This window comes from Neovison vison, chromosome 9 (genome assembly GCF_020171115.1).
Source record: "Neovison vison isolate M4711 chromosome 9, ASM_NN_V1, whole genome shotgun sequence".
Classification (NCBI taxonomy): Eukaryota; Metazoa; Chordata; class Mammalia; order Carnivora; family Mustelidae; genus Neogale; species Neogale vison.
This window is the reverse complement of record NC_058099.1, coordinates 74,714,726-74,727,556: the sequence shown is the minus strand read 5'-3', so window position 1 is coordinate 74,727,556 and position 12,831 is coordinate 74,714,726. Positions and strand designations below refer to the sequence as shown.

Genomic DNA, 12,831 nt, shown 5'->3' with positions numbered 1-12,831 from the left:
GGTCTTTCATTTATTTATTTGAGAGAGAGAGAGAGTGAACCAGAGAGAGAAAGAGAACATAAGCAGGGAGAGGGGCAAAAGGAGACGGAAAAGAAGACTCCCTATTCAGCTGGGGGGAGCATGACGTGGGGCTCCAGGACTCTGAGATCATGACCTGAACAGAAGGCAGATGCTTAACCCCCTGAGCCATCCAGGCCACCCCTGGTCTTCATTTAAAACCGTTGTGTACCCTGCTCAGGAACGTGAAATTCTGCAGATGTCAGCTGAGAATTCCCAGAGGCTTTCCATCATGTCCACTGCACATAGTAAAGTCATTGCTTAGCACGTCATTCGTGGCTTCTGTGACCTGGTATTAACCCCTCTTCCAAGCCTCATTCTTGCTACTTCCTATTACATGCTTTGACGTTCACAGATAGTCAGCACGTGGGCAAGCAAACACACTGTGCGCTTCCATTCCTCTATGCGGTTCCTCAGGTGGAAATGTTTTTCCACCCTTCTCCTTGCTACCTTCCAATCCTGCCTTCAGACCTAGCTTCCATGTCACCTTCCCCAAGAAACTTTCCTTAAACCGAGCGTTGAGCTAAGTCATTCTATCATCGTCCTCTGTGCTCATCACCACTCAAAGTCTGTGTGTGTCTGTCTCCCCACCCTGACTGCCGCTGGTCCAGGGACAAGACTGTGCCATATTCACACGGGTACCACCTCACGGAATAGACCATCAGTACATGCCCTTGGAGCCGCAGTGACCTCTTTTTGTTCCTGCCTCCCTCCCCTCACCTGTTCAGGATTACAGACATTAGTTCTAGTCATCAAATCTTGCAATGCTTGCTATGGTGCTCCTAAGAGGTGCCATTGCCTGGCAGGTACGAGTTTCCCAAGTTTAAACTAAAGGTCGGATGACTGGCATTTTCATAAAAGACATATCTATGAGAAAGTCCCAAAAATCTCACCGAAATGTTTCATTTTGGTGCTTAACAACATCTGATCAGTGACAAAATATACAATATGATTTGGTCATGAAATAGTATTCACTTCTGGTACCCAAGAACCCACAGATACCCTATAGAATTTTATTTTTGAGGGCTACAGAACTTAAAAAAATCCAAGTATAGAAATAAAACTTGTAAAGATATATATAGATACCCAGAGAACGTGAGGGTGTCTATGAAGTCTGGACACCGATAATGCTCTATTTCTGGGTACAGATTGAAGATGTCCTTGATGACATCGTGTCTATTCATTCACCTATTTGCAGACCTGCCCATGAACTCTTTGCTTAAGGAGGACTCATCCAAAGCACCGATCCTGTACCTCAGTACGACTGAGAGTCACCGGAGTCTTTGATCCTCTTTGTAAAAGTGGACTCATATGTAGCTCCACAAAAATCACCAACATATCGTTTTGACAAATACCACGTCCAAAAAATGCAGGCACTCGATTTTTCCATGGAACCCAAGCCCCCGAAATAAGGGAAGGAAGCCTTTTGAGGATCTCAGCCGCCCCTCTGGCTTCCGTTGCACGCATATTACGCTGGGTTTGGAGGTAGCCCTCCGAAATATTAGCTGAAAGCTTCCTCAGAAAGCAAATCTTTCCCACATCCTTCCCTGCAGTTCCTCTTTAAGACGTGTCAGCATGGCTGGAAGAATGAAGTGGCCGCACATTGTCTGGCAGTGCTATTATGTGCTTAACATTTCCATGACAAAAGTGCCACTCGACTTCTCCCCGATTAATGCAGCTCGAGGGCTCTTGTCGGCCTTTAATAAAACATTGTTGAAATCATTTATTTAGAGCCCCTGGTTACTAGTGGGAGAATGACCATCTTTGTGCCAAAATATAGTGTATACAGTCCACTATTTTGTAGTAGATCATTCTGTTATTTAAGAAATTGATTAAATGGATGCCTTAGAAGGTATTTCTGCTAATAGCACATTACTTATGTCCTTCAGATCGTCAAGGGTGAACCTTTTCAACTGTCCAGCAGAGACAATCCCTCAAAGAGAATACAGTATGGTCCAGCTTTACTTAACTCGCAAGGCCGCCAGAGCCACTGGAAACCCAGCCCTCCCAGAACTGCTGTCAGGCTTGGAAGACATTTGCAACAGGCTGCCTCCCAACCAGCCTACTTCAGGGAGCTGGGAGAAATGGGGTCAACTGACATCGTTTCGGATGCTCCTTTAGTGTCAATAATGTGCGCTTTTCTTTTTACCGGTTGGAAAAGAGATACGCGGGGTTATAGTCCGAGAACTTGCACAGCTGAACCCACTAAGCGGAGGATTCAAAACCAGAGTTTGAAAGTAGAAAGGGTTTTAGTATACAGTTTGATGTCTCTGGAAGTTCTCCAAGCAATTCTCTTTTTATTCTATAGGACACGGCACTGCTGGGATGAAGTGGGGGTTTGAGTGCAGAAGTGAGGAGGAAGGGCACTCCACACCGTGTGGTTTCTCTTGACTCTTCGAGACAGATGCGACTGGATCTGAGTTGTCTTCACCCACGGCAGGGTGGGGGGGGTCCACTGGGAGAGCTGCAGTGCACCCCAGATGTGTCAGAGTGTGATGGCCCCTTAAGTCTGTGGCAGTTGGCACGAGGACTGATCCCTCACTTATGGAAGTTTGTGGGGGGGCTGCCTAAGCACAGGGATGTCCTGCTACTTAGTAGAAGAATTTAGTTCCCTGCGGCCATTTTTCCCCCTCACATACGTGTATGGCTGGCGTACATTGCTATATATTGTTAAAAATAAACAGAGACCTTATGTTATGTCCATTGTGGTCATAAACAAAAGCGTTGCTGTGTGCTTGGGTGAGCAGTGAAGCCTGAACCTCCTTCTATTTACTGTATGGTCACTGTCAGTTCAATGAACTGCCTCCTTGTTCTCCACCATTGTCCCACACTCCCTTAAACATTTGTCACTGAAGTGCCTCCAAAGACAAATAAACTGTCACTGAGAATGCAAACCTGCTAATGGGGGAAATGGGACCAGCCTCAAGGCCACATGATTTTTCACGACATCCTAAAGGAGTTCCTTGCACCCTGGAAGCCTTCTGAGAAGCATGGCCCTTTTTGAGAATCCCCAGGAAAAGCCAGAGATGCCCTTTCTCTCGGTAATGGTACTTCCAGGCATTCTCCGTGAGACATCTGGCCGTCTCAAATGTCCAAAATTCCAAAAGGTTCCCCAGAGAGCGTGAGATATTACAGATGTCAACATCTGTAAAAATTCTTTCTGCCTAGGAGCAGATGGTAACCTACCATCCCATAACCAAAGGTTCCAACAACTCAGCAACCTGTTCTGGCATCCTCTAGGTCTGTAGAGGGACCAGGGGGCTCCTAGGCTCCGGTTTAGAACTGTTTAAATTAAAATGAGCCACCGATCAATGTTCACTTTCTTCAAGGAAGAAAGCATAAAGCCTCATGTCCTCTCTCCCCAACAGTGAGCTGTGTTGATTTATCCCAGGCAGATGCTTTTGACAGGACCCTGTAAAATCAAGTCGTGAGTTTATTGTACCAGTTAATTATCAGGCCTTTTCTAGTGCTAATGCCTTTTACTTCTTACTGGGGAAAACTGGGCCTTTTACTGGGACAAAGACTTCACTTTTAGTCAAGAATGTGTTAAAATAACAGGAGATGGAGATGATTTAAATATATTTAAGGACAAATGCAGAAGCATTGCTAACGGGAGGTTTGTAAAGAGCGCTGATTTCATTTACAAGTCTCTTGGAATACTCTTTGTTCACTTCCCAAAGAAACAACGCTTTCAGCTTTGTTTTAACAATATGTTTACTCAACCATTCAGGTGACTGCGGACTGAAGCCACACACCACCCTCCTAGCCTCGAATGACACTACAACTATCTCAGACTTTCTGATGCTACATGTATGCCAGTCTTGGTTTTAGATCTAACAAGAAGTGCCTCGAAGCCCTGCATAAAAGCCGGGAAAAGAGCGAGTTAGAGGCAAAAGAAACCTGAAAAGTCGGGGGTGGGGGGGTGGGGGGAGGAAGTTGGAAGGGGGCATGGCTTTGTTAATTACTTCAGGCAGCAGAGAAATGTGGTTATGTTTTCTCAGTACATGTTAATATCATATAAAGAGACACGAGATCTTGCTAATCTGTCGACCCCTCAGACAAAGTTTATTTGTGGTGACTTTTAAACTCCTGACTCGCCTTCCAATCACCGCGTTTAAAATGAAAAGCTTTAAATAAACACCAGGAATAGAAGATAAATAAACTTTTTTTCCCTCTTGCAAGTGCCTAGCTTGGCGAGGTTCAGACTCAAATCCCCAGAGGACAGAGCGCTCTCTTTTGTGTTAATGTTTAAAAGATTTTCCAATGCCGGAGTTTATTCCTACTGCAAACATTTCTATTTACAAGGTCAAGTGTATCAGCACTCGACACAGCTTAAGAGTGTAACTATTTATCCAAGGGCGTGTGAGTGTACATCAGTAGCTCTGGCAGGAGCCCAGCCTTCAGCCCACTGCTGAACAACTCCTCACAACAATATTGCAAGTTCTGGTGATTGTTCCTCTCCCCAGTGTGTTTACTTTTGCCCGCCTGAATGTTTTGTAACACAATTTTGTACTTTTTCACCCGAAGTGTGAAAATGACTTTGAAGCGGTATGCCAGGTTTCCCAAGATCTATTGGTAACAGATGTTATTGGCATGTTTGATTGTAGGAGAACGTCTATAAGCCAGACAGGACACTTCTGGAGGAGGGGCTTGGGGGCTCCCCTTGGAAAAGGGGGGGGGGAGGGGAGAGAGACCTCTGGGTTATCCCCAATTATTAAGAAGACACAAATTTTGTGAGTTCTCTCCACAAACGTAAAAACCAGTGCAGGCCAGTGGGTTATGTCTTTTTAGCTGCTTCATTTACACATGTCTAATGGTTCATTAAATTAGAGGCAGAAATAATAGCCCTCATTTCTTGTCTTGTACTGTATTTTAATTTCAGTTGATGGTTGATAGATTCCCAGTGGCCCCTCCATGCCCCTCCTTACCCATTATTGGGTAAACCACAATGTAACTCTGGAAAGTAACTACACCATATTCATTATTTAAAAACTCTTTACTGATGTACACATTTTAATAAAACAAATAACAAAAAAATACACAAAGCCATAGTTACTTAAAACATAAGACTTTTTTTTAAAAAGGATGTCTATAAAAATACAATGTTTAAGGCAGTTTGGAAATGCATTTATACATTTCTACAATGTCCATAAATTCTCTTGAAAATAACAATGTTAACTTCAAATCTATAAAATACACTGTACATTTTAAGACTGTTCTAGATAGAGCACACTTCACAATGAACTGTGGGTTTGGATCCCCTGGTGACAAACAGATTCTATACATTTCAGGGAGGAAAGGTGTAATGTGGTTGCAGATTTAAAATTTTAATTTCTTTTTAAAAATAAATTATTTCTGAAGCATACACTTTATAAAAATTCTATACACAAAGTACAGCAACTGGTAACAAATCCCAGTTTTAATACACTTTATATAGAAGTACCAGGGTTTAGCACCCTGATAAAAGCAGAGGCGATATATTTTCTCCGCATATTTATTTGTACATACAATTTCTTGATGTAAAGAACAAAAATGACAAGACAAACATCATAAAGAGGCTTTCATAGATGGCAGTACAGAGTTCTTTTACATAAAAAGTTGCATTGTTCAACACCACTAGCAACTCTTGAGATCAGCATTTTTTGACCCTTAATCCTAAGAAATGGGCTAAGAGATCAGAGTGGTGGCAATGAAATTAAGGTCAAGGGCTCAAAGTTATCCAAAACTAAGTCAGGCATATTAACCCCTTCCCATGCCTCCTCCCCCGCCCAAACGGAGAATTCTGAGCGCTGACCAAGAGTAAACACAAGAATCGGTAAGTGGGACTTTTCTGTTTACTCACGATTGCAATGTCCTCACTGGCCACAATAAAAGTCGACCCCGGTACTGCCCTCCCCCCCACGTCGCCCCCCCACCCCTCCCCATGCACAGCAAAAATGCTAATAAACAGCCACTTTTGCAAATGTAAATCCCCTCTCATACTCCTGCTCCAAGCCTACTCCCTTGAAACTGTTAGGATCCCACAGGTCGGTATCCTCTCTTCCGAGTCCAAAGCTATGGTTCCGTACCCCCGCCCATTTCATCCCGGGCATCCTAAACTCTAGCCAGGCCAGTTTCTGCAGGGCAAACGAGCGGAGAGTTTCTGGAGCCTGGAATGGGGGCAGGGGAGGATGTTCAAGAAGTCATGTTCGGGAAAGGACACGGGGAAGTGCCAAGAGTCCTTAAGGGGAGACCCGCTATGCAGAGTCTACTCGGAACACGTTTTAGAAAGTATCCCAACCATCCCCCCTGTCCCCCAGCCACAGGTGCTTCGGCGCGGGCCCTCCCGCAGCCTACGGCGGGGGGCGCGAGGGCTAAAAGAGCAGCGGGAGCAGCAGCAGCAGCAAGATGGAGGCCAGCGGGGTCCAGGCGCCTCCGGGCGCCGAGCGGCCGCCGCCGCTGCTCCTGCGCCCGGGCCCGTAAGGCAGGTCCCCGCGGCCGCCCGCTGCTGCAGCGCCGCCGCCCGGGCGCGGCTGGTGCGGGACGCCGTCGTCGTCGTCCAGCAGCTGCTCGCCGCCCGCGCCCCCGCCGCGCTGCTCGTCGTCGTAGTCCTCGTCGTAGTAGTCGTCCAGGCCCCCGTCCGAGCCGCTGCTGCCTGGGCCGTTGCCCAGCTCGGCCCCGAAGCACAGGCGGGCCATATTCTCCTTGACCGACTCGCAGATGGGCCGCTCCAGGCCGTCGCACACGCAGTCGTTGAGCAGCGCCGCCTTAGGCACGGCCAGCATGTCCTCGATGACCGTGCGGCACTCGTCGGTGCAGCGCAGCCCGTTGAAGAGCTTGCCGCAGTAGGTCAGGTAGCGGCTGAGGGCCAGGTTGCAGCGGCTGTCGCGATCGCAGCGCCGCCGGGCCTCGGTGCAGCCCATGACCCCGCCCGCGCCCGGGCCGCCCGAGCCGCCGCTGCTCGTCCGGGGCAGGCACGGCTCAATGGCGCGCTTGGTGGACTTGCAGTTTTCGTCCTGCGCGCAGTCACAGTCCTCCAGGGCGGGCCCGCGGCGCGTGTGGTTGAGCTGAATGAGCGCCGAGATGCAGTGGCTCGGGCAGCGCCAGCGCGACGAGAACGAGGCGGCCGAGGCCGGGAAGGCGGCGGCGGCGGCGGCAGCGGTCCCCGGCGTGTCGCCCCCGCCGCGCTGCGCCAGCACCGGCGCGCACGCCTCGGCATACTGGTTGTAGGCGTAGCTGCACTCCGGCTCCCCCTGGCACTGCAGCAGCGCTTGCCAGCAGATGAGGCGGCGGCCGTGCGCCAGCCCCGAGCCCCGCGGCGCGGAGCTCAGCAGCTGCAGCAGCGCCATCAGGCACAGCCAGACGCCCGGCACGGTCCCCGCGCGGGCCCCGCCGCCGCCGCCCAGCAGCCCTGCCACCATCGCGGGCAGCGGCGGCCGCCGGGCGAGGAGGGGAAAGGAGACGAGGCGCGGGCAGCGGCGGACGCGGAGCCGGTGGAAAAGTTTGCCCCAGTCCTGCCAACTTCTTGCATGAGTGTTTTCATAAATCCATGCGCGCCGCTCACTGGTGCCGCGCTGCTCGCAGAAGGTCGGGCTGCCCGCTCGCTCGGGCTGCGGAGGCTTCCCAGAAATGCACAGCCGCAGAGAGCCCCTCCGGTCGGCCCCGGGCGGTGGCGGGAGGCGCTCACTGCCGCCCCGGGGGGCTTCGGGCCGCGGGGCCGCGGCGGGGCTGCAGGACCGCGCGGCGCCGCGGGTGCATTTTGCTCCGCGCCTGCAGATCCGTTGTGCGGACGCGGCGGCTCCTTCCTCCCGGGCTCAGCGCCGCGCCGCCGCCGCCAACACCGCCGCCGCCGCCGCCGCGGGCTCTCGCATCGCGCCGCTTCCTGGCTCGCGTCGGAGCGCTGCCCGCCTTCCCGGGGCCCGGACGCCCGCGCCCCCTCCCCCTCCGCCCGCGGCGACCCCGGCCTCGCTGAGCTCCGTGGAGCCCTTTCCGGGCGGCGCGGGGAGAACAAGAAACTCGGCGCGGCCGGGGAGCGGCTCCCGGGCTTCCCTCGGCGGCGGCTTCTCGGGTGACAAGGGGCCGGGGGAGCGGATCCGCTGAGCCCGGCTGCGGACTCGCTGATTGCGAGGCTTTAAATACAAAAGTGGGCCGGGAGCCCCCGCGTGGTGCCGCGGTGCCCCCTCATTATGCATGCATGGAAAAGCAAACAAACAAAAACATTAGCAACGCTCCTCCAGCTCGCCGAGCCCCGGCCCCGCGCGCTCCGAGCCTGCCCGCTTTCTCCTTTCTCCACTCTCTTTCGCCCTTTGCTCGGCCCCCTTTCCCGGCTCTTCGAGATGCTATTGGTCCTGCCTGTTGTTGTTGAAACTTTTTTTTTTTTTTTTTTTTTACGAGCCGCTGGAGTGGAGTGGGGTTGCGGAGTGGGGGAGGGCGGGGAGGGTGGTGGGCAGCTCACATTCAGGCATTCAGGGCTTGAAAGGAAAGGCTTAAGGAGCCTGACAGAGGCCTGGGCGCTCCTCCTACTCTTAAGGAGGCTCGGATATGGAGCCCGGCTCGCGCTCAGAACCAACGGGCAGGGCTCAGGGGCAGCTGTTTGCATCCGGCTCGGCCACAGGCCTTTTTGTTGGGTTCTTTTTTACTTTCCTTTTTTTTTTTTTAATAGTTTTATTAATTCTCCTTGACTCCCGTCTGCGCCTTCGACTGCGTTCACAATTCAGTTTGTTTTTTCTAGTTTCCTATGTTTGGGACCTGATCACGGTTGGGGGCTGTGTGTGTGTGTGTGTGTGTGTGTGTGTGTGTGTGTTGGGGGGATCAGAGTGTTTAATGTTGAGCTTTAAAGCTTATGAAAAACAAAACAAAACCCAAAGGCACACAAGAAAGAGGCACACACTTCAGTTAGGGGACGTAGATGAGATATTTACAACGCCCCCATCCCAACACATGGTCCCACTTGGCCGCTCAGGCAGGTATGGTTCTTGAGCGGGGCATCATTGTCAACTGCAAGTCAGAAATCCAAATCAACCAGATCAATTTCTTTGGAATATAAGTCTCTAACTCGGACGGCGATGAAAAAATAATTATAGTATTAAAAATCTTTAGGAATGTTGAGCAGCACCATATGGCCGCAGTCAACATAAAGGAAGGGGATAAATTGGCACGCACCAAGGTTTCTATTAAAGTGTGTGTGCTTCCATCCCTCCCTCGGTTAAGGGAAGCGGCCCGGGTTAGAGCCGCCCAAGCCATCCGCGCGCGGAAGTTTGCAAACTACCTTAACTGTGGCGCAACGCAGCCTTCGACCACCAGAGGCACCGGGCTTCTGCGGCCTGTCAAAAACTGGCGCTTTTTTCCTCCCCTTTCCGTGGAGAGACTATCAACTCCATCTGTCACAAAAATTAAGGCTAAATCTCCTTTCCAGAAGCAGAAGGAGCCGGGGCTTCAGTGCACGCAGAGTTCGGCTGTCCGCCTCTCCCCGGAGGCGCAGGGAATTAGAAACGGCAAAAGTCAGAACAGAACTTCAGCGTAGGAAGATTGAATCAGGCTGCCAAAAAGCCTCCGGTTCCTGGTAAGACTGATGCATTCTTCAGGGGCTGTCTGCCTTAGGAACCTGCACCTTTGCAACCCCCAAAATAAAAAAATAAAATAAAATAACCTTTAAAAGCAGTGGTTTGGCGTAAGGCAGACCATGTTTTTCAGACTTGAGGACAGAAAACACAGTATCTATCATTGATTTATCGATCTATCTAACTCTATCTCTGAGGGTTTTTTTACCTGTGTATGTGTCTGTGTGTGTGTTTGGTTGGTTTGGGTTTGGTTTTTTTGTTTTGTTTTGTTTTTAAATAGAAAGTCTGCAACTGTGTGGCGGATCAAGACAACCATTTCCCAGGCTCTGAGTATGTTGTTACTTGGAGTTGGTTGGCTCAGTCCTGCCAGGAGGGCTTGGACAAGTCACACTCCTTCTCAGAGACTTGGATCTTGCACCATGTAAGGTTCAAGGCCAGATTAGACACTTGAAATCAAGTCTTTTCATCTTTAATGCTCTATGATTTTGGCTTATAAGGACAAGGTCAATGGCTGCATATTTAAACTAGTGTTTGTTGAGTCCCTTTAGAAGGGGGGCCTCAAATCTTAGTAAACATGAGGCTTGTGGGTTGTCCTTGTTAAAACCCACAAGGCTGAGCCTGGTCCTGGAGTTCCTGATCCAGTAGGGATTATGGGGCCTGAGAACCTGCATTTCTAACAAGTTCTTAGGAGATGCTGCTGCTGCTGCTTGTCTGGGGATAAAACTTTAAAAACCAACATTCTAGAGTTCCACATGCTTCTTGTTGTTTGCAAAGTTTGCCCATCCTGGTCTTAATTCAGCTCTCAGTGGGATTTAAAAAAGTCCCAGGAATTTTGCATGCTCTGGGGACACCCTAGTAGATGTGTGGAGCAACCAGCTGCCTGATACACCAAGGCTGAGAAGGAGGTTCAGATGAGCTGGGAGAATGAATGAACCTCCTCTCCTAGAAGCCCCCAAGACCATGAGTACCACTTTGTCTGACATCAAGATTTTCAGTCATAATCAACAGACTTCCAAACTATCCCTCATTACCATCACTAATCCCCATATTACCTTGTACATCTCTTGAACTGACATATTCGCATCATGAGCAACCCCCCCACGTGAAAATATCCCACTTCCAGTGGAACTCTCAATCTGTCTTCAGCAAAATTTCCGGTATCCTCAACCTGCTTTCTGAGCTGGACCTTCACCTTCTTGCTCTAACTAAAACCCAGCTGAAAACCATGGAATTGAAGAAAATATTTGCAAATTTCATGTATATGAAAAAATATACATGTAAATGATAGATGATTCGAACCAACATTTTTCCAAAGAAGATATACAAAGGGCCAACAAATACATGAAAAGGCAGTCAACATCACTCATGATCAGGGAAAAGCAATTAAAACCACAATGAAATCTCAACTCACTCGGGTTAGGATGGCTATCATCAAAAAAACAAGAGGTAATGCATGTTGCAAAGATGTGGACAAAAGGGAGCCCTAGTGCACTGATCATTGAAATATAAGTGAGTGCAACCACTGTGGAAAACTGTATGGAGGTTCCTCAGAAAATTAAAAGTAGAATTACCCTATGATGCAGCAATCTTACTTCTGAGCATATATCCAAAATAAATAAAATCAGTATCTCAAAGAGATACCTGCACCCCTTGTCCATTGCAGGATATTCACAACAGCCAAGGTACGGAAAGGGCCTAAGTAGCCATCGTTGGACAAAAGATGGATAAAGAAAATGTGATAATATATATACATAGATATATATGTATATATATTCGATCTATCTATCTCTATCTCTGAGGGTTTTATATGTGTACACACATATATGTACATATATATGTTTATGTATATGTACATATATATGTATATATGTTTTTGTAGCTGCATAATATTCCATTTTTTATATATATGCACATATATACATATAACGGAATATTACGCAGTTACAAAAAGAAGGGGATCTTGCCATTTGTGTCAACATGGATAGCCTCTGAAGGCATTATGCCAAGTGAAGTAAGTCAGACAGAGAAAGAGAAATACTGTATGATGTCACTTGTACGTGGAGTCTTAAAAAACCAGATTGATAGGAACAGTAGAATGGTGGTTGCCAGGACTGAGGGTTGGGGAAATGGGGAGACGTTGGTCAAAGAGGGTAAACTCAGTTATAGGATGAGTAAGTTCTGGGGATGTAATGGCCAGCGCGGTGACTGTAGTTAATAATACCATGTTAAATACTTGAAAGTTACTATAAAAGTAAAGCTTTTATCTTCTCACCATAATAATAGCAACCAAATGGTAATTATATGAGGTGACATTTGTGTCAACTTCCCTTACGGTGGTAACATATTGCACAATATGTTTATCAAATTGTCGCATTGTATACTTTAAATGTATACAATGTTATATGTCAGTTATATGTCAATAAAGCTGGGGTGTGTGTGGCGGGGGAAGGGAGAGCCCAGCTGGCTGGCCCTTTTAGGTACAGCTTCCTCTTTACAGATACAAGTCCTGCCCGAGTTTTCTTCCACAGTCCACAGCTCACCAGACCCTAAAGTGGAACCCATAGGCCTCTTATGCCTCCAGACCATTCTCTTTCCTATTCTCTGGGGACATCACTAACTTCCTTGACTAGCATTCTGTTAGGCCCTCCTAGAGCCCTCTACTGACTTTTCCATCACCTACAGCCCTTTTCAACCAAGATTTTTCATGGGAACCACAGAAGACAGAAAGTGAGTTGAGGTGCTCTTCCTTCAGTCCTCTCAAGGACGGTAAATAACCAGTACCACTCCGTATGCAGAGGAGAGAAGGTGTCTATCGCATACAGTGGGTACTGTATGGGCCAGAGCTTGACCAGAGAAGTCTCGGAGTGAGACAGATGAAGGATTTATTATGGAGTGGTGGCCACTCACAGCTGTGGGAGCTGGGCCGCAAGACAGTGCAGTCTGTTCCTTTTATGTCCGTTGTTGAGCCTGAATTCACTGAGGTCAGATGAACGGTTGAGAAGGGATGCGGTGGCAAACTGAAACCCAGGAGGAGAACTGGAGCCAGTGGGGAAGGACTGGAACTAGTGTCTCCCTCATCACTTCCAGCCTTGATGCCACATGGGGTGACCCACAGGAAAAGCTGGCATCCTTCACAGTGGAGCTGATGTGCACTTTGTCTGGGACTAGGAGAAGCAAAGCAGGAGGGCTGGAGAGAGCTGAGGAAATTCAAGTCCAGGTACAGGCGCACACCCAC

The 12,831-nt window shown here is 48.9% G+C and overlaps 1 protein-coding gene across 1 annotated transcript; it reads right to left on the bottom strand.

Moving 5' to 3' along the window:
• Positions 1 to 5,109: 5,109 nt before the first annotated feature.
• GAS1 (growth arrest specific 1) lies at positions 5,110 to 7,463 on the bottom strand. Its single transcript, XM_044265773.1, has one exon. The coding sequence runs from the start codon at positions 7,455 to 7,457 to the stop codon at positions 6,411 to 6,413; it is 1,047 nt and encodes a 348-aa protein (XP_044121708.1). The 5' UTR covers positions 7,458 to 7,463; the 3' UTR covers positions 5,110 to 6,410.
• Positions 7,464 to 12,831: the final 5,368 nt, after the last annotated feature.